Below are 22,651 nucleotides of genomic sequence, written 5' to 3' on the forward strand. Positions count from 1 at the left end.
CATCTCAGAAGTTAAATAGTCAAAAAAATATACAGATCAGAAAAAAATCATAACCGCAGACGAACGCTCAAGATTGTATTCTGTCTGACTATTATAAGAAATCCAGACTTCCAATGCATTGATTTTATAGCATTACATAAGTATGTTAAGTGATGGATTTATTTTAGATTGAAAATACATTACTAATTAGACTCTCTAGAAGAATTATGTCTTGTAAGTTTTATTTGTTTCTTCTTGTTCTTCTTCTGTTATAATTCTCTTATACTGACATAATTAAGAGAAATCCATTTAAATTCCTTTTCAAGAATCAAATGGCCGAAGCCTTCGACTGAGTGTGGCTTCAGGGTAATTGTGTAAAATGAAGTTAGTATCTCCTACACTTATTACTTACCATAATGAATTCTGAACGATAAAACTTAGGTAATTTCCTAAATCATTACTTCTGCGAGAATTGGTTTATGCAGCTGAGAAGATCTTTTTTTTCCAAGAGTCTTGCAGTCTGAAGAAATGGAGTTTTGATCGTCCCTTTGTTCATAATTATCGGCGTTATTTAGTTGAAATAAAATTATTGCATGTCAGGACTGTGTATACATAACCATTAATGAACGCTAGGGATTTTATAATTTTTAGTAACAATTAAAGTTTTAGAAGTTTTCTACAAATTGGATTACGAAACGTGATAACCAAACTACTCTTAATATAAAAATCTTTGCTAAAGGATTGATTTGTTATAAAGTAGATATAGTAAAAACTATTTTAGAAAGTTGTGTGTAGCAAGAATATTCACACTAGTTGTTTGCTTTGTTTTTAAAATTATAGAAATAACTATATGATGGTAACGTTTTCTGTTAGCAGCTTCTGAAGATGTAAAAAGATCCAATTAACAAAGATGACTTTGTAATTGATCGTTTACTTTGAATATCATCCACCATCCAAAATGAAATACAAACTATGTAAAAATCTATTCCACCAGGAAAATTCCAAAATGTTGCAAAAATAAACTCAAAAACTTGTAGACGTTAGAATAATTTCATAACAGATGATAAAAAGAATAACTTATAATCACTCTACAGCTTTGAAATGCATTTATTTATGGTTAGTATTTTAGGTACGTAGTTTATTTCGGTCTGCTAGAGAGACTGCCTTTGAATCAATTATTTTTATTGCTTTTTTTTATTATGTAGTTACGAAATTTTTGGAGCTGCTTTAAAGTACTGAGAGATCTTATTTGTACTATAACAATCTTGTAGCTAATGCCGGATTCAGAACCACCTTTTTATACTGACAATATTATTCAAATCACAATGAATTGACAAAATTTGACGGCTCTTATCAGTACTACTAGTGAAGCCTAATTATTGAGAATAAGTACTATTATAAGGGTAAAATTTAGAATAAAAAGTAATATACGTTCGTCTAAGACTTAGACGAACGTATATTACTTTTTATTTTAAATTTTACCCTTATAATAATACTTATTCTCAATAACAGTTAGAACAGAAATATTGTAACTGTATTCTCTAACAGTTAGAGAGAGAAAAATATATTTTTTCTGATTATATGAATGAATCAAAATTAGTTACAACTACCAGAGCATATTTTCTTTAATTTTAGGCAGAAACATATACTACGTATCTGACTATTTCAACACATATAAATTTAACTACTATTTAAAATACTAACTAGATCTCTCATTTTATTTTGGACTCTATCCTTAAGAAATAAAAGGCCGAGAAGCAATATTAAAACTATCAAATCTGTGCAACTTTTCTATTTATTTTTGGCGTTGTGGCCAATCATCTTTCAATTTCCTAAAAACTTGGACTAATTTGATGGTTACCAAAGTAATTTTAAATTATAAGGACTATTATATTTACCATTTATTTATTTTTTATTAATAGTAGACACTGGTTCAGAATGTAAACTGTAATTATTATAAAACCGCGATGTTTTAGAATTAAATTTAAAAATTTTCGAAATGAAGACACCAAATGCAGTACAGCGAATAAACCTTTTTGTGGTTATAATTGTGTTGAAAGTAAAGGTCCAGTAGAACTGTAATTCAAACATCGCGCGCTATCTATGATCTAAACATCTAACTAATTTATGAAACTACTGAATTCAAACCAAGCAAGCTACGTTTTACAAATATATTAAACACTACATATGAAATTACTTTTAACTTCAATCCTGCTCTATTTATTTACTATATATTATTATAGCACAATCTTTTTAACATATAAAACAATAAAAAGTTACTATAACCATTTTTGAATCTTATTTACTCCCTGATTATTTTGACTTATGATCCTTTTATTGAGTTGTATGTAGATGTATTGGAAGTAAATAAATTATAAATACTTGAAACAAACAAACATTTTAATATATCTCTGATATTTTAAGCAAACGATGAATATTTTAGATGTACCTCTTAATCCAAAATAATATAAAAATTCTAACAAAGTCCAATTACTTTGATTGAGTAAAACAACTAGATCAAAAAGAAGTAAGTATAAGAAGTAACTTACGATCTGGAAATTATATTTTTCAATTAGGAAATTTTAAAATCTGTTATTGCATTGGAATAACAGTAATTTGTTGAATGCTACAAATATTGCAGAGTATCTGCCTTTTTTGGCGACTGATTCATTAATCCAAAAGGAAAGATTATTGCAAGTTTCAATCACAATTTTTCATTTATTTTTTGCCAAGCTTTTGAGCTAGGACTGGGTCGTCTTCAGGGCTCATATTTATTAACAATTATAATTAGTTTTACATAGTTTTACTTGGTTAACATCAAATATTGGTGTGCCTTCTGTCCTGTCTACTTCTGTCATAGGTACTGAGAAAATACTGAGTCTACTACAAAAACGACCTAAACAACTAGAAGCTAAGCAGTCAGTACAATAGACACACCATCTTTTCGTGACAATAATGTAAAATAAAATATTATAATTGTTAAAAAGTATAAGCCGTGAAGATGATGTAGTCACTAGGTCAAAAGCTTGGCCAAAAAGATAAATAAAAAATTATAAATGAAATTGAAAATAATCTTTCTTCGTTTTTCGTTAAAAGTATATATTGTCAATCTCAAAAATGCCCATTTTCCTCATTAAAAGAAACAAAAGTTCCTTAATTTTATTGGCCATTAATAATGTTTTAACGAATGGTGGACTGTTATTTATTCACTACTTATTTTACTGTTTTAGCAATATTAAGTCAATCTAAATATAGAAATAAGGAAAAATTTTCACAGAGTGCTATAAAACAGACAACGTAAATTTGTCTTTTCACCATAACAAGTTGGATGTAATTCTCACACACCATGAATTGGTGGGATTCATGAAGGATCTGAAGTTTTCTGATGGAAAATTAGCAGAGAATTAAGTGAACTGGAATTTTAAAAAACTAATTTCAGGAAAGCAAAGTTCATGTTGAATGAACCAGCTTGAAGGATATAATATATAATTTCTTTCTAATAACAACTTCTTTTTATTAATTTTACAAAATATTTCTAACGATTAATTAAAAACTCAGCTAGTATTCATCCAACTATTTTCAATATTATTCTCTTTAGATCACCAAATTTGTTTCATTTTTGTTTTTATAGTTTTAAGAATTTTAATTAGTGTAATTGAATTAGATAAATATGTGTGTAGGAGTTATGAGCAGAAGGACATCTTTTCGTTTTTCCCAAAGAATTAAGCTGCAACTAATTGAGATAAAACGTTTTACAGCACAATATTTTTGTCCATGTTGACAAAATAAAGAGTTCTCTAATCTTCGTAACCAGAAGTAGGAAGTTTTATTTATGGAAAACAAACGTAAGTCACTGAAATGATGAGTGAATAAAAATGAAAAAGCCATTTTGTTTCTAAAATTTGAGTTTCGAAAATTAATGTTGTAATGAACTTTGTTCGATTCTTGCTACTAAGAACATACAATGAAATTCTCGCTTTAAAATTTCCAAATTTGCAAAATAAAACTTAATGAATTGGTTATTGCAATCCAAGCTATTGCAAACTTTGTAGCCACCCGCATAATTGTGAATAAAATATAAATATAAATATTTTGGATATTCTTTTGAATAAACTAATTGCATTAATGGTATCGGATCGTATCTCATCTAAATTGAGAAATACCTTTAGTTGAACAAATTATTTTAAGAAAATAAAGGCATCTAACAGTTGGTGTTTTGTTCTAGAGGACTGGCCAGGAATGAATAAAAATTCTTAATGGTGGACATTGAAGCAATAAGTTCATAAAAATGTGTAGAATTTGATAGTATTGTAATCAACAATAACATCGTAATTATTAGTGATTTGAAATTTACGCAAAAAAAATAAATAAAATAAAGAAAAATATAACTGACTTACTATTAAGGATATTGTAATTCGTCTGGAGTATCTGGGAGAAAGGATACAGTAGGATTGAAGTAGAATTCTGGAATCGCTGATATTTTTTTTTGCGCTAAAGGGAAAAAGTTAATTCTACCTATGATTATGCCAAATTAATATTACGAACAATTCTCAATGTGATTGAGGTAACAACGAGGATGTTGACATCAAATCGTTTGCTTTCCTCTTCTTTCAATACAGAAAAATCTAAGTAGGTTCTCTTAAAAACTATACTAAAGTTAAAACTATTTTAAAGAAATGCTTTAAAATAAAATGGGACGACTGGAATAGAATAAAATAAAATGGTTCTTTAGTGCAAATACGATACATAAATATGGAAAAATTTTCACAGAGTGCAACAGAAATGGGCAACGTAAATTCACACACACAAGTTAGATTACATTACATTTGACTGAAACAAAGTGTCAGAGAAATTAATTAAAATGGCCAGGAAAAGCCGAACAAGTAAACACTCAAGAATAACTTAACTTCAGATTAAAGACGAGAGAAGTACAACAAGTTGTAGATGAACAAATTGTAACATAATCTTTTTTCCATAAAAATTGCAGGCATTAGAAATCTACAGTAGTCAATATGTTAGCTACTTCCAGGCATGAGAAAGAAAAATAATTGTTTAAGGGAACAAAGCCAAAAACATAAATACATACAATAATTAAGGTTTCTACCAAAGGTTGGTTTAAAATATTTTAAAGGTTTGAATCAATATTAGTTCTTGAGCAAGAAGAAATAGTTAAATGAATTTTGATATCCTCAGAAATTAATATTTTTTGAAGATTAACATAGATTTATAAAAAAGTAAATTTCATGTTAGCAGACGTTTTCAAAAATTTGAATACTAAGATAATTACTTATTGCAGATTTATGTAATTTGTTTTAAATCAATAAAGTAAATTCTTTACTGAAATGTTTGCAACTATAAGAAAAATTGTGTTTATTCTTACTATATTTCTGGTTATTCTGGAATTTTCCTGAATTGTGTTCCTCCTGAATGATGTTCATCCCGAAACAAGAAATGATGTCAGTAAAAAGTAAAATACAATTGAAAATCTGAAAAGAGAAATATAATAACTTTAAAATAAAACAATAAATTCACAATTCAAACTATATCTAACAGGAGATTCTTTTTATTTTAACAAACAAAACCTAAATCTATTTTTTCGCTAGATTGCAATAAAAATGATGTAATATCATATTAAGTAATGCCTTTTTTTTTTTTTAAATAAAAAGATTTATTTTTCTTGATGCACCCACATAATTTGGCAAAAAGTAATTAACAGTTTTATATTTTCCAAGTTAATGAGCAATCGCTATTCAAATATCAGCGATAATACCATCATGTTAATTTTTTAAATTATTATGCCTATAAACATTTATGCAATACAAAAAGGTATTTAAGTTTGGAGAAAGAATAATTATTTTCATTTATGTTCTACTCTTATTAGTGTTGTCAAGTTTGTTTTACAACTATGGGAATAATCATGAATATTATTCTAGTAATATCTTTCCTTTTGCAGGTAAGTTACTTTTAATTTAATACTATAAAATACTTATAAGTGTCTAATTACTCGGGAAACGTTTATAATTTTAAAAAAGTTTAGGAATCCACGAGATAGAATTAATTAACTTTTATTGATCTTACATTAATACTCTTTTAAAAACCTAGTTAAAAAGTCCTTTGGTTTGATACTAATATTTACTATTTTAATTTTTAGTTTGGACAATACCTAACCTTACCAAATGAAAGGCCAAAAGAAGTGACACAACATATTTCAAATGACTACGATAAAACATTTATCAACGCAAGCAGTTTAAATCAGGCTACAAGTTTTTTTTCAAATTTAGCACTTACACTAATAGAAATGGTTGCACAATTGTTTGGTTTCTCTTCTGGTACTTTTAGTACTATTCAAAGTTATTTTGGAAATATCACTTACACTGAAACTATAACCGAAGAATGAAAATAAATTGTAAATAAGTTTAGTTTTTAATATTAAAAGGTTTATCAAGTAATTTATATAAAAGACCGTTTGTAATAAAAGTTAATAAATCAACTGCTGCTTTAATTTTCAAATCAAACTACAACCCAATTCCTTTAGAAAGCTGTCTTTGTAGATAGCAGCACTATGCAATAAAAAGTTTCAACTCAAGACAAGAAAAGAATAAAATTAAGAATAATAGGTGATAAAATTAAGATTAATAATATTAAATTAAATATATCCAATAATTTAAAATTTACTTAATAAAGAGAAATTAAAAAAAAAGGGAAATTATATTTAGTAGCTCCTAGTGGGCTATTGTAACCTCAACCATATTATTGGCAGTAGGTTAAAAACCGATCTGTGGAAAGCAGTTATCAAGTGTGGTGTGATGGTTGTCACATTTGTTTACAAACATTTTTCGAAATAAGTTTTTGTTTATTTTCAAATTAAAGTGTGTTCATCAAACGTATGTCGCCACAGAAAAGTAGAGTTTACTTTTTATTTAGTTATTAGTTTAGTTCATTCGTGAAAATGGTTGTAATGTTTTGTTTTTTTTTAAACAATGTTAATTCAATTTTAAAATAAAAAATTGTTCGTAGTGTAATCACAGGATCCTTGTTTGTGTGAAACTTCAAAAGTAAAATGAAAAGTGTAAACAATGAAATGATTTCAAAAGACATGGAAATAATTTGAGGAAGGTAGTGATTATGGGTTGACTTATATTTACTGCCAAAAAAAAAAAAAAAATGAATTCTCGGCCAAATTTTCAATCTTACGTGAACAATTCTTTGGCAATCCGTGAAGAAATTAGGAGATTTGAAAGTGTCCATCCATCTATATATGCAATTTATGATCTCATCGAACTGATACCTGATGCGATTATTTCACAGCAAATTCGAGATCATGTCGTCTGCATTGAAGGTATGTACTCTGTCTTTCTATTTATGTGTGCGTAACTTCAAGTTAAATAAATCATATTAGGTTGACGTAAGTTTTATGCTGTATTTTAAAGAAAATCATCTGTCTTTGATTCATTTGAAATTTTGGATTTGGATAAATTCATTGTTTTATTTGCTCCGAGTACTGATTGAAATTACCTACTCCATAATTATATTTAGCTCATATTTGCTTTTCCTGATTTGAGATATTTTCAATGTCCTTACAGAGTAACTGAAGGTTTTATAGTATTTGTAGTTCTTAAGTGATAAATTCCAGATTTCTCATTAAATTGTGAAGGAAAAAATAGAAGTGTTGAAATCCAATGCTAGTTTTTATTATTTTCTGTAATTTTTTTCTCGGTTTGTAAAAAATTACATTTGTGAATGTTTATTTTTTTTTAAGAAAAAAAACTGTGCGACACACATTTAGTTGATGGGAAAGGTTTTCGTTTTTGTCGTTTGTAGAAGACATTAAATTCAAGTTTTCGGTGCAAACTGTACCCTACTAATATTCATAATAAAGTTATGGATAACATTGAGTTTTGAATTTTAAATTAGTAATAAGAAGTTTTATTTTGTACTCTTTGGAATATTTTACGTATCTGGAAGTTTATTATAGTCAATTTTCGATAACTCAATTGTAACAGTCGTTCGTAAATATAGCTTTTCTTGCTGTAACTAACATTTTTATAGACATCATTTATAGTGAAGGAAGTCAAAAGACAGGATAGTCACAATTTTAATTTTATATTTCTGATAGAAATATAGAATAATTTAAATTGTAGTATCATTAAATGGGAATAGAAAATAATGAGAATGGAGGTCGAGGACATCAACCTGACTTGAAAAATGCACCGCTTGCACAGTTGCAGATGATTTCGGTTCTTTTCTCATTAATTATCCAGTAATTTTGTGCCTTATATAGAGAGTACTTTTGTGGATACATTTTATTTTGTGTTGGTAAATCTATCACCCGAATTCACGTGACACTTTTATATTCGATTTCGAATTTTTTACGGTAAACATTTTAGCTACTTGCACATATCTATTAAGTTATTTTCTTTTTTTTTTGTATAGATTACATAATATAACATAAAAATACTACTTAACTCGAATTTATGGTTGCATCCACAATATCAATTAATTAAGATGAGCATTCTGCGAGAGCAACAGAAGAAATTATCTGAGACAGATATAAAACTAGTGCGGGTGGCAAATTAAATGATGATTTTATTAATATAAGACATTAAAATGATAAATCAGAGAGAGAGAGAGAGAGAGAGATTTTATTATCACTTTGCAAACCAGAGTGATGTTGTTGCCCAAATATTTTAAGATGCAGCACATACCGTACAAATCAGTAATTTGATATGTTGCTTAAATTATCCCCAGTTCTGGAGCAAATTAATAGAACATTCTTGGTTTTTAGAAAAAATGAATTACATTATCTTCGTTAAGTCTTATATTATTGAATCACGGTAGCTAAAACTGATTATAGAATGCTTATTTACATATTTAATTGAATCTGTATGACTTGATCTGGATGCTGTGTGCGCAGCAGTAGTTGTTCAACCACACTCTAGTTTGCAATCAGTTTTTTCCTCTACAAACGCTTTCAGTATTGTCTTGAGAACATCAAATGTGCCTTGAATTAAAATTTAAAACCAGTTTAATTCTTTACACTTGCCACACTGTGCTAATCATTATAGAGGATATGGGCCAAGTTTTGTCATTGAATATATGTGCCATATCTACGTTAAGTTTTTATTTATTTCGGTTATCATCTAGATGATTCACGAAAGACTTCCAGACTCTACATATACAGAAAAAAAATTTGAGGTAGTAGAAATGCACGAAGTGTTACTGAGCTCAGTGTAACAATTCCGAATAACGGGGAGAACCATTTCACAAAATGATTAAATCAATTTTTCACGCTTCTACCTGAACAGGCTATTGCGGTGGCGGTGCCTTCATTGTCCATCTAACAATATACATAACAAAGGCCTAACAGTTTATATTTTGGATCTTTTTTTATTATTCAGGAAAATTGACTCTAGGTTAGTACAAACTTGGTGTCTTTATTTAGGGCTAGGTCTCTTTATGGTGGGCTCCTTTACCCTTTAAACAATTTCTAGAAATTATTCTGCTTTAAATCGATAAAGATGATACTTAAAACATGAAATCCATTAGTAAACTTACGAGGGTCGTTTGAAAAGTCCGTGCAAAGTCAGAGAGATAGCACCACTGGCGCTTATCGAGGTTATGTTTAGTTAGTAGCATCTCTTGGAAGAACACACACCAAGTTTCAGCCAGATCGGTCTATTTCTTTGTGTTTGGCATTCGTTTGAATCGAGAAAGTCGAGTGATTTTCAAAAAATGGACGAAAAAGAATTTCGTGTGTTGATTAAACACTACTTTATGAAAGGCAAAACGCCTCAGGAGACTAAAGAGAAGCTTGATAAACATTATGGTGACTCTGCACCTTCGATTAGAACAGTTTATAAGTGGTTTCAAAATTTTCGGAGTGGCCATATGGGCACAAGTGACGCTGAACGTTCTGGACGCCCTGTTGAGGTTACTACTCCAGAAATCATTGATAAAATCCATGATATGGTGATGGATGACAGAAGAGTGAAGGTGCGTGAGATTGTTAGTGCTGTGGGCATCTCGAATGAACGGGTACATAATATTTTGCATCAACATTTGGACATGACAAAGCTATCCGCAAGATGGGTGCCGCGATTGCTCACGCTTGACCAAAAACGAAATCGTGTGAAGTGTTGCAAGGAGGGTTTGCAGCTGTTCCAGAAGAATCCGCAGGACTTCAAGCGTCGTTTCGTCACTGTGGATGAAACATGGATACATCACTACACTCCTGAGACCAAAGAACAATCTAAACAATGGGTTACCAAGGGGGAATCTGCGCCAAAAAAGGCGAAGACCGTTCCTTCGGCCGGAAAGATTATGGCGACTGTCTTTTGGGATTCGCAAGGAATAATCCTCATCGACTATCTGGAAAAGGGTAAAACTATTACAGGTGCATATTATTCATCGTTATTGGACCTTTTGAAAACCGAGCTGCAAGAAAAACGCCCACGATTGGCCCACAAAAAAGTCCTTTTCCATCACGACAACGCAACAGCTCACACCTCAGCAGTTTTGGTCGCAAAATTAATGGAAATAGGGTTCCAACTCGTTTCACATCCCCCCCTATTCTCCAGACTTGGCTCCCTCGGACTACTATTTGTTCCCCAATATGAAGAAATGGCTGGCGGGAAAAAGATTTTATTCAAACGAGGAGGTGATTTCAGAAACGAATGGCTATTTTTCAGACTTGGACAAATCCTATTATTCGGAAGGGATCAACAAACTAGGGCAGCGTTGGACGAAGTGTATAAGCCTAAAAGGAGACTATGTTGAAAAATAAAAAAGGTTTACCCCAAAAAATTAAGTAGTTTTTATTTTTGCACGGACTTTTCAAACGACCCTCGTATAACGTAGTTGTTGGTTTGAAGAAAAATAATTCTCGTATGATTTGATTGCGTGCCTCTTCATTGTAAGTATTTCTGTACAGTTTCCGTGCTTGTCCATCTCTTTTGAGGATTAGTTATTCTATAGTGTATAAAAACGTCACTAAAGTGTACATATTATTGTGTAGTCTTAAATAACGCCTATTAATCGGAGATAAACTTTTGACTTATGTTATAGATTAAGAAAATAGTAAATTTAAAGAAATCCTTAAATGAAGCTAAAACGATAAATTAAAAGCTGAAAAGTAATATATTTTTCGCCTTAGAAAGATCTTTCATTTTCATAAATTCAATTGATGAATGATGGATTTTATTTTTCTTCCCTTTTCTAAGCGAAGAATATTTTCCCCCAAAGAAGAGTTTTATTTATTTTGAAGCTATTTCTCTCTAAAAGACATTTACTTTCTTGAAGATGTATTATGTTGGGCAAGATGGTTCCTTTACTGTTGATTGATTTTCTAGACCCTTCTTCTTTCGACCTGCCATTTTTTTTTCTTTCTGTTTCTTTGTGCCAGCAAGCAACCCTTCATCATCATATCCTTTCACTTATCTAATTTTATACTTATTGTTTCACAATAACTTTTTACAAATAGACTTTTAAAATCGCTGTAATTCTTTGGTTGAAACAGAATTCTCCAGTAATCCAGAACATCTGGTACTAATGGTTGAACATTACCCAGAACCTATCAGTTTAAAATAACATTTCTGCTCATACAGTAAATTCACTTCTTTTACCAGCTAAGACTGATGATGGGCATAGCTCAACCTTACCATAGAGCCCGTAGTCGAACTGTTGTAAATAAAAATTTATAAATTTTGTATTAAACTCGTGTGGGTGTTTACACCGGATATTTTTTTAAATGTAAAAACCTACTCTCTTTAATAGGGTAATTTTAGAGGTTGTTGAGTCATTTCCTGCACAGTGAAGCGTAAAGATAATGGTTCGATGACATTGTAATATGCACTTAACATCTTTTTATTGTGTTTGTAACATACTTTTACAAATAAGTGTCATTCAGCTACTTTGCTACATTGCTTTCAAGCGTAAGTTAACCTGTTCAGCCCAGAGCTGAAATTCATAAAAATAGCCAAAACATTGTGTAGAACATTATCCTCTTTCTCTTTCTATTATTAAGATTAGTCGATCGCTTTGACTCTCCTCCTCCTCCCACCAAAATACTTTACAATTTGTACTACAGGCTGGTTAATGACAGGTTAACAGCTGGTTTTTGGTTCTGACCTGAATGTGGGTCACATGCCTTGCCTAGTTCATATTCTCCTGCATCTATAATTAGAACACTCACACGTACACCAAGTAGGCTAGCTGTTGATTCGTCTTTCTTTTTTTTTCTTTTACTTTGTCCTCCTTGTTGAAGAGGAAATAGTGATTTAGCCAAGAAGTTATTGAATACCGATTTGATGATTTAATAAAAGTTGTTGTTGCTACCTTTGTTGCTTAAGTTCAGCAGCAGTTGTGCTTTACTTTTAACCTCATCCACAGTTTGCTCTATTCACCAGTCATATTTATAAAAACAGCACTAAGCAATTAAAAAATGACGAAAGTTACACTTAAAAATCTTCGAGGATTATGCGTCATGACTCTTCTACACGCATGTTCAAGTCTGGTTCAAAATAGTTTTGAGTGGAGTGATGTGAGAGACTGGAAAGAAAGCTAAGTTCAAAACATTCACAGAATTTTTGAACGGTTCAACAGTAAAAGCGACAACTTTTAGGTGAATTATGTTGTGTATCCACTCACCCTTAAACCACCTCTAGAAGAGGCTAGAGGACAGCATAGTTTCCAGAACCTAACGGAGCAGTCTACAACTTCTTATCTAGCCAAACGCCAGATCTTAAAATGTGAAAACCTTATCGATTTTTGTTTAAAGAAATTATTATTTAAGGTGGTAGGCGCCACGATAATCGAGACGTTAGAGGCACAGGGTTTTTATATAATGGTTAATAAAAGAATTCATTGAAGAGTACGTTCGCTAGTCGCCTCCGTCCGGTATACCTAATTTGGTAGTTGGACGTAAAGCCTGCCTGAAAAAATAGGCATTATATTACTTGTTTACTTATGACGGAAAATGGATTTATTTTGTCATTTTGGATTTTTTTGCGGTCCCCTCAAAAGGATTTGATTTGGCCAACCAAAAGTGACGATGCGCTAGAGTGGACCTGGAAGGCCATCATTCTTCTTTAACAGATTCCTAGCTATCGTCTGATCACATTCAAATTCTATTCTAATCAGTTGGAACCCATTTCTCCTCTGTTGATAACTGATAAATACTCCACTTCAAAGAGAAACATCTGATTGGGTAGTTCTGTTAGATGCTCTACACTGGTCAGTTTTTGTATCGCCAGATTTCTATTTGTTTGGTATCATCAAGGTACAGTAGGTGTCGTCCAGAGTGCGCCACAGTAAAGAAGTTAAAACCAAATCGTAAAACTGGTTGACACACTTCTAATACCGAGAGTTTTGTTTAAAGAGTGGACTAAAAGAAATACTAGCAGCGAAATGGGACAAGTATAATAATGTATTTGTAAAGAATTTTGTAGAAAAATGATGAATGCATCAATTTGGGGATAAATTAAAAAAATAGGAGCATATCCTTAACTGTTCTGGAGGTGGAAACTAAAAGAACTAAGAGGAAACAGTTAGAACTTTCTTCTGATAGCCAAAGTAGTTCCTAGAGCACCCTCTCCGGTCCCTCATATCTAGAGGTTTTCAGTGTCCTCCACTAGCATGGTAACTTCTTCTTCTTCAATACTAGTCTGAATTTTCCACCGATAATGGCACCGTAAATTGGCGTTTCCTCCACATCTCCACAGAATCTACATGAGCAACAACGTATTCCCAGACTACAACTTCTTCAAGTACCCTCTGTGTCAACATTGACCCATGAGGAAGCCTTGCGTTAGCTTGCGAAATTCATCTTTACTCAGACTGCAGGGCGTCAGATCTTTTCCTGACATTTAGTTGAAAGTAATGTCAACTAATCCGTCAAACTTTGTTTAGTGGATTGTGATTAATGAAAGTTTTAAGCTTAATAATCTAAGATATTTAATTTACATCATATTAAAGTGTAACATTCCTCCTGCCTTTTGAAGTGGACGAGACGTACAGCCCACTTGAAAACTCAGCCATTACCAACAGTCGGTCTTTATCTAATTTATTTTTGACATGAAACAACAATGATTGGAGCAAGGAAATTGGTTGATGACAATTTAAACAATAAGCGCACTTTTAACAACAATAAATTCTATGATCATTCAAGCTAAAGGTAGGAAATGTCAAATTTAATAATGATAAAAATGATAAGGTGAAATTTGTTTAATGGATAATTAAATTGATGTAAATTATGTTTGAAAAATATCACAAATTGACATCAAGTTTCCTGGGAATTTGGGAATCGAGATGACATTTTGTCATGAACTGAGAGAGAGAGAAGGCATTTTTATTAATCTCCTCCGGCAAATCATAAAATGTAAAACGCTGTAAATTTACTGATAATAATCCATCTATAAGAAAAGAATAATCTGTAAATTAAAGAGCAACATAATTTTTGAAATGTAGCAACTTGTTGCCAGCAATGTTCCCTAATCCTAGACCGACTTTACAGGAATATTTGCTTGCTTTAATATTGTGAGATCTCTTTATAAAACCTCACCAGCTACTCAAAGAATAGAAGATCGTACATGTGCATGAATTGAAAAGTTTCAAAACGAATCAAAATAACCTCACTACTGGGACTAATCTATAAATATAGAGCATCAACATTTTCATGCTGAAATCACGAAAGACACTTTGTTAAGTACGTGATCTTTTTCTTGTCTTATTTTAGAAACGTGGTAAGTCGTAAAGGAACTTCATTTCTTTTTAATTTGTTATGACCTAAATTATGGCTGAGGCACTGCTGTGATAACCTGTGCATCTGATTTTATTAGGTTTTGTGATATTTTAACGCTTGTTTTTAATCTAAAACAAAGGAGCCTCTCTGATGTTACTTAATAGTAATTAGTGAACTAATTTTCTTTATTTATGTGCGAAGTAATTTAACATAAACACAGATTAATTAATTAGTTATAGGTTGATCATAAATCGTGAATAACTATAAATTACACACCTGTTTTATTGCCTGATGTTACATTATATTCCTATTCTTTACACTGATCTTTCATTCTAATTTAAACTTACTCGATTTTGTTTCTGTTGTCATTCAAATGTATTAATGTCGTTTAATTTGTCCTTGTTGCACATATAATAATTATTATAATAAATTTAAATTATATATTTACTATCTTTCAAACGCCAAACAATTAAATTACAAAACTACTTCATTCACTATTTGGAAATTCATAACCTGACTATACCTTACGATGTGCGCCATTTGTTACGTTTTCAACTGTTGGCCGAAATTAGTAATAAAAATGACCAAAGTTGATTTTTTGTTTAAAAAACGAGAGTTTACCATCAATTCATGTTTTTTATAATTATAAATTAATTTATTGATAAGAAATTCATTTTATTTTAAAATAAATAATAACTTCATTTATATCCTGCTCTTCCTGCTAATCATGGAAATAATATTTGATTGGTATAGCCGTGGGATTTGCTAGTTCTAGAACTCTGTCGGCCATTATTGAAAGTTTTTGCTCGGTAATTTTGATTCAATCTTGTTAAAGTGTTTCTTTTATTGATTGATTGCTAAATATTATCAAGTTTATTTTTATAGAAGTAAATATTAAATAGTGATTATAAAGTGTTTGTCTTTTAAAGTGGTAAAATACTTTTGTTTGCTCATAAACTTTAGTTTGAAGTGAAAAGATCTGTCCTGTTTCCTGATATACTTTATTAATTCTCTTCATTTGAATGAAGGTAAGTTCATTAAAAAGCATTTTATGCATTCATTTATTAGAAAGTATACTTGATTATTGAATTTCAAATTTATGTTAAAATCTTATTGTATTCGAACTATAAGAATGTTTAGTGGTTTTGATTCGTCTTATTACTTGCTGTGATAAAATTTTAGACGACAATTATATTTTAATTTTTTGGCCTTTAATAAACATTTTTTTGCATCCATCATCCAATTTAAATTTTTTTATGAATTATTATTATTATATGAATTCAGCCATGAACTATAAAATATAGTTTATTTAAATTAATTTATATTTGGGACCCTATCACCTGGCGCATTCTACAGTACTTTTTGGTAACTTGTTTCCTTGTCCCTAGGGTCTTGCTAAAAGGGCAAAATAACTTATTTTACCCTTTTAATTTTGTATGTTGGGTGGTTTTGATTTAATTTTTGTTATTTTTATAGAAAAATTACTATTGAAATTTTAGTAATCATCTTAATATTAGAATAATTAAAGATTTTATGATTCTATTAAGCAATTAGTGAAGCATTTTTATCCTTCTTATGTCATGTTAGTTTTGAATTTTAAATATGACTTTCTTCTAAAATGTTTAAAGTCGAAGAACTTGGCTGAGTAAATTAGAAATTTTTTTTTTTTTATCAGAATAATTTTTCCTTTCTTTAACGTCTCGTTAGTATGGCAGTCAGGCAAATTTCAGGATTTGAAGTACCCTGATTGGATGAAAAAGGTATAATCCAGAGTACTTGTAGTAACAAACAGAATTAAGTTAACAAAAGGATTTCATTAAAATATCCTTTTAATTTTAAAGATGCACAAAATGAAAGGAGGTTTCAAAAGTTGTGTGAAAGAACTAGTGGGCGCGTTAAATGCAGAATGTAGGTTGCATTATCCCCATGTTAATATAACTTTGTGTCCCAGCGTACTCTCAGAAATGTGAAACATCAGCCCTACTTGTTCCTGTCAGTGAACATGACACCTTTATATGTGAGGGTGTTGCTTTCTTTTATGAATGGGAAAAAAAAGGAAGGAGTGTCTTTTTGTTATGGGATTAGTTTCAATTATATAACCGGACAGGGAAGTTGTCTGCATTTCCGGTTTCCACAGGAAATCCAACCCATTTGGATTTTTTTTTTTTAGTAAGACACAAATCTGTGTAATAATAATGGCATTCTTCTGTTTTACTGCGTTTTCCTGTTTCATGATATTTACTTTGGTTTTGTTGTTTTATCTGCTACACTTATTTCACTTCCTGTTTTGGTGGATCTTTATTACAGGAAATAGGGCATTAGAGTGGTTATAAAAGGAAAACTGTGTCTAGAAATTCATTTATTTGAGACGAAAAACAATCTTTTTTATTTTGGTACAATAATCTTATTCTTTGATTCAATTTTTTACCCGCAAGTATTCAATGGTATTAAACTGTTTTACTGTCTTTGAGCTTGAAAAAGAGATAGGTATTGGCAGAACACAGCAGTTTTATTGATAGATCTGCGTTCTTTGGAAAGCCAGGGAAAAAGTCACAGTATTATTAGAACAGAGAAATCTTAGCACCATGACTGGGTCTTTCTTTTAGCACTATGTTGTCCATCAACTGATAATGAGCTGTAAGAAGCTCCTAGGAAGAGAAAATCTATGGGCCAGCTGAATCCGGGATCAAGTGTTGGAATCAAGTGCGCTATCCATTGAGCTAATTCTCTCCCATCCTACACTGCGCTACATACTGCGGGCGTCTATTAGTTACATGACTAACTTGCCATGCTAGAGCTACAAACTTCTTTTTCCCCATAGGAAGAAGTTGACTAGCCATTTTTACAGAAACCTTTGGCGTGTTTGCGGGTATCTTATTCTAACCTATACGAACAACATTTACACTGACAACCTTTTGCATTCGCTCGACATTCAAGAGGCCAGCAAACGATGAACCCTCTCTACATCTCATTCTCTTTACATGCACCTGCATTTTACTCGAAACAACCAAGGAAGCCACTTCCGTCTACAATATATACTGTTCCAAATCCGGAAATTATGATTTTAATTATTAATTATTTTGATTCTTACGTGGAACCCCCATACTCGACTTCGGGAAAGCGTCGGGAACTTTACTTACGTCACCGGAAGACTCCTCGACAAACGCTCCAAATTGTCTCTTACGAACAGAAAGAAACTCAACACAGCTCTACTAGCCCCAATCTGGGGACATACGAACTTGAACTGTACGGTACTGCAAAGCGTTCCAATATCAACCGCATCCAATCCCTTCAATCGAAATTCCTACTCACCATCATTAACGCTTCTTTCTACGTAAGCAATCAACCCTTTTGTCCTTCACCGAGCCAAATCCCATTCGCACCAAATTTCATTCCAAACTATACCCAACACTTCAATCCGCTCAACCTATCCCAGTCCACTCTTCGCTCAAATCCTCCCCGAAGACTGGAAGCATCGATGGCCTCGTGATCACCTGTATAGCATGATAGACAAGGGGCATCCTTCGAATTCACTTCAACGGCATCCTGTGTTAGTCGACTCATGATGGTTATCGTTGGATGGCCCTCATTCAAATCTTTCAAGCTATTCTTATTTATGTATTGTAAGCAATCTGATTTACTTGTTGCCAATAGGCAGCTGTAAATTAAATAATGTAAAAACCATATTATAAACCATATATAAAATATTTTACACAATCGATTTACTTAGTCTTAATACGAGTTACAAGTAAAGGTATTTCTTTCTTATAACTTATCAGAATTTTCTAACTGTAAGAAAAACTTGTTTAATTAAAAAGAGTAATAATAAAATAATGTTTAGTTGTGCTAGAATCGAATCAATAAGATTGAATACCTCTCACGTTCCCAGTTAGTGAGTCCCACTTACGTGCCTCCTTAAATGAAACTCAGGATTAAAACTCCTTTCAACACAATATAGGAAAGTTGTTACTTTTGTTTGATGAAAAAAGAAATCACATCTTTGATCTCCAACTTAGAATTCAGAACGTAGATTCAGTTAAAGACTGATTTATTTAAAAAAAATATTTTACAGTTCCCAAATTGTACTTTTAAGTTGATTTCTTCTTCGTGTTAAATTAAATTGGTTGACGAAGGTCTTGAAAATCGATATTTTCTCAATATTTATCGTAGTTTCTAATAATCGAAATTTACTTTTTGTGGGAATGGCATGTTTTTGAGGTTACCTGGATGAGAGAACGTTTTCAGTGCGAGGTGATTGTGTATTTTGTGGAATTGCCTTCGCATTTTGGATTTAGGGAAATCTATGGTTATTAATAAAATTTGTTAACTGTGCAATAAGAAATTTTACATTATTTTAATGCCTAATTTTCGAATGGAGGTTCTCTGAGGGTTTTTAGTAGAAAAAGGTCTGTGTGCGTGTGTTTTGAACAAAGTACCACAAAGATGGAAAATTTGAAGAAGCTGGAACTTTATATTCTTATTGAGTTTCTCCAGGAAGTAAGGATAACCGACTGTAACTCGGAAGATCAAAATCGCTTCGCCGGAAATACCTCTTTTACAAAAATTTCTTTTCTCTTTTTTTTTTAAAAAAATTTCTCTCAAATTGAAGCGGTTAATAATTTACTCATGAAGCCAACCTACATTTATTTGAAACATTTCAAGTAATTTTCGAATAAGAGACAGCCTCTAGGGCTTTGAAGGTGGGCTTTTCTGTAAATTTTAAATTTTAGCATACTTGAACGGTCCTCTCCAGCATTAAGAGTCTGTTTAAAAGGACAGGCCTGGAGGGTTAGCTTTAGAGTGAGGGGAGCCACAATAGATCTAAAGGGGTCGCAGTGGCGTAGGCCTTGAGGCCGCCCTAGTCTAATCTAATCTTATCTCGAACGGTCCTGAGCATAATTTATAATAAAAATAAGTTGAATTGAGCCCAAAATTTCTTGAAGCTTTTTGGACAAAGTTGCTGAGATAGTTGTCCTGTTTTGTATTTTACTTTTAGCTGTTTTTTTGGCTTGGTAATTTTTGGAGTTTTCTATGTTTTCGAGTTCTAAACTCTGAATCTAAAACTGAAATCTTTAAAAAGGCTGAGTTTATCTGAAAGCAGTTAAAAATACTTCTTAAAATACTTGTTATGGCGTTTATTTAAAGATTTGTAAGACTGTAGTGGAACAGATTTATTATTGAGGAAGTAGTGTGCAGGAAGGCGTTTAGAATGGCGGGACAAATACGCGGGTGAGGGAGATGTTGATTTATATTTGGTTGTTTTATTTTGCTGCATTGTTCTAGAACTACTTGGCGGTAAGCCGAGTTCCGCTGGTGTTTTCTTTCGTAAATTGTTACGACTTTTTTTCTTTTTGGAGTACATTCTAGTAAATCAGTCGCTCCCCATCTCGTCCTACTACGTATTTCCACAGAGAGGAGCCTAGTACTCTGTTGATTGGTCAAAGCCTGCTCTCAGAACATCTGGATGCCGTTTTGGGGAGTGAGGTTGCTTATACCAGGGAATGGTTATACTTCTATGTTGGCTTCCCATTTTTTTATTTTATTTTTTCTGGTGCTTTCCCCTTGGATTGTTAACATATGTTGGAGAGGAACATACAAACTCTCAAGAATCTGTTCTTTAATTTGGAGGAGTTTTCTTTAGAATGTTTAGGATTTTGGGGGAAGGTTGCTACTTTGGCTCCAGAAAGTGGTTATGCCAGAATTCCTGCTCCTCTTGCTCTTTCTAGAACTTCCCTAACGAACGAACGTGAAGGTGTTTTGGCCTAAATAGGGAACCAGGGTTTACTGTAAAGTGGAAATTAGAATTTAAGATAATGTTAAACGAATCAGGCAGATTATTTCAATATTTTTTAACGAATATTATTTTACAGTAACGTTGAAATGTGAACAAGATTTAGTAAATAATAAATTATTTTAAGAACATTAGCGCATGTTGACCATGATATTAAGATAGAATTCACGTTTAGAGGAAGGAAACGAGATGACGTAGCCCCAACGGGAGTTAATCATCTAATTCCTGCCCACTACCGCCGCACCAGTTCTAAATTAATAACCAGAAAATTGAATTATAGGCGTGTTTTTTTTAAAGTGCAAGGAAAAACGGTTTTAATTGTTAATATTTTTAAATTATTATAAGCAATAATTATTTTGTACCTTCCCTACATTTAAATTTGAATTAAATAATCAGTAATAATGGTTCCCAAACTTTATTCGCTCATTCCCCATTCAGGCTGAAGAATTGAAAAACAATAATTTTTTAAAATAGTTTATTTGCTTTTAAATTCTGGCATCAAAGTTATACCTTTGTTTTAAAAGCTTCAGTTTTTTTTTCAAATGAATTGATAATTGATGTAGTACTTCCTTGTAGCGATATTGTCTATTATTGATTGGGCATGAACATTATTGATCTAATCAAAATTATCAACAGTATACAGGGTGTTCATTTTAAGATGGCTCAAATGCATTTCATGCTTAAACGGTTGATCTGAGCAAAAAAAATGGTGGAGGAAAAATTTGTTGCCCGTCATCTCTAGTTTCAGAATATGTGACATGATTTTAGATTCCTGATCGCGTAGGCGGCAGTAGCGAGTCCAAAAGTGAGGGTTCGCAGTTGACTCCCATTTTCATGTACACACTTTTAAAGAGTATAAAATGTAATGAAAGAAACCGGAAACCACAATTCGATATCTTCAAAATTAAAGGTGTTAGGCTATTTCAAAAATCTGGTATTTATTAATCATATTTCAATTTTTTAACTTGTTATCAAAGAGAAAGAAGAGCACGCGATAGGTCATTTTTATGTATTTTTTCATCCCCTTTCTTCTGAAAATATTGCCAAGGCAGTAAAGCTAGTATTTTTCTTAACCCTCAAACCACAAGATACGGGTCGGATCCGACCCGAGGCGAAAACAAATTTCCATTGTTCTCCCCACAATTAACTCTTAGCGATTAGACTCGGTATACCCTTTCTGTGAGTCCTTAGGAAGAGGCCACACTGTTTCCGCCGATTCGGTAAGGGTCTCTCCGCTCTCTAGGTTTGTATTTCTTTCAGTAAGTCAGATTCTGGGTCGGATCCGACCCGACCTTGGTATTAACGTTATACGTTTTGTCCTGCACAAGTGGAACAAAAATGAAGAAAGTTACTCTGAAGATGCACGTTCGACGTTTCTCAAGAATCTTGCGTTTGCCTTGACGCTTCCTCTAGAAGAAAAAAGTCTGAAAAACGAGCGTTTTCCAAAGGATTTACTCCTTACATTTGGAAAATATGTCCTACTTGTTCCCACTGATAATGGCGAACAATCAAATGATTTTTTTCCTTAACAATGTGATAATTTTGTTACCATACCACTATTTTACTTTAATTTTCATTCGAGCTTTTTGTAAACTGTTTGGTTTTTATTGAAACAAAGTTCCTTTTTCAAGTTCATTTCTTCACTTATTAGTCCATTCTAAATAGACTAATGCCATAAAATTATACAATTTATTAAAAAATTTATACATTTTATATAGAAATAAATGTGTTATTTTGAGTTATATTTGAGTTTTTCACTGTAAGCAAGAAAATATAGTATCGGGTCGGATCTGACCCTACCTTAGTGTTCGTGTCAAGAAAATTCATCTTGTGGTTTGAGGGTTAATATCGGGGAAATAAGTAGTTTTCTGAGTGATTTTTTCTAAGAAAAATCAAATGTTAAGAGCTTTAGATGTTCTCAAGCATACACAAAATGGCTAAAAATTAATTTTACATCTGTTACAAACAAGAAGGTTTAATAATTATTTGGTAATTTTGGGAGAGTTGCATTTAATTAACGTCCTCAGATAAAGAGTTAACCTCCTGGCTAACCTGGCTTGCGAGTCAGAGGAGGCACCTTTGAAGGCACAGTACATGCTGCACAAGTTGCGTAAAGTGCATTATTTGATAAATTAAGGAATAAG

The 22,651-nt window shown here is 31.8% G+C and overlaps 2 protein-coding genes across 3 annotated transcripts in view; both read left to right on the forward strand.

The window, feature by feature from the left end:
• Window positions 1-6,710: 6,710 nt before the first annotated feature.
• The window catches only part of LOC141454479 (centaurin-gamma-1A-like), a 120,248-nt gene continuing 104,307 nt past the window's right edge, over window positions 6,711-22,651 (forward strand). For both annotated transcript variants that reach the window (XM_074128740.1, XM_074128739.1), the window contains exon 1: window positions 6,711-7,318. In XM_074128740.1, coding sequence (XP_073984841.1) covers window positions 7,144-7,318 — 175 coding nt within the window. In that variant the 5' untranslated portion in view covers window positions 6,711-7,143. The remainder of the gene's footprint in view (window positions 7,319-22,651) is intronic.
• LOC141454476 (centaurin-gamma-1A-like) overlaps window positions 15,564-22,651 on the forward strand; it is a 215,356-nt gene continuing 208,268 nt past the window's right edge. The window contains exon 1 of the mRNA XM_074128723.1: window positions 15,564-15,744. The gene's annotated coding sequence lies outside the window, so the exon portion shown is untranslated. The remainder of the gene's footprint in view (window positions 15,745-22,651) is intronic.

Source organism: Rhodnius prolixus, unplaced genomic scaffold (assembly GCF_049639745.1).
Source record: "Rhodnius prolixus isolate KJV_2025 unplaced genomic scaffold, Rpr scaffold_9, whole genome shotgun sequence".
In the NCBI taxonomy this organism is placed as follows: domain Eukaryota; kingdom Metazoa; phylum Arthropoda; class Insecta; order Hemiptera; family Reduviidae; genus Rhodnius; species Rhodnius prolixus.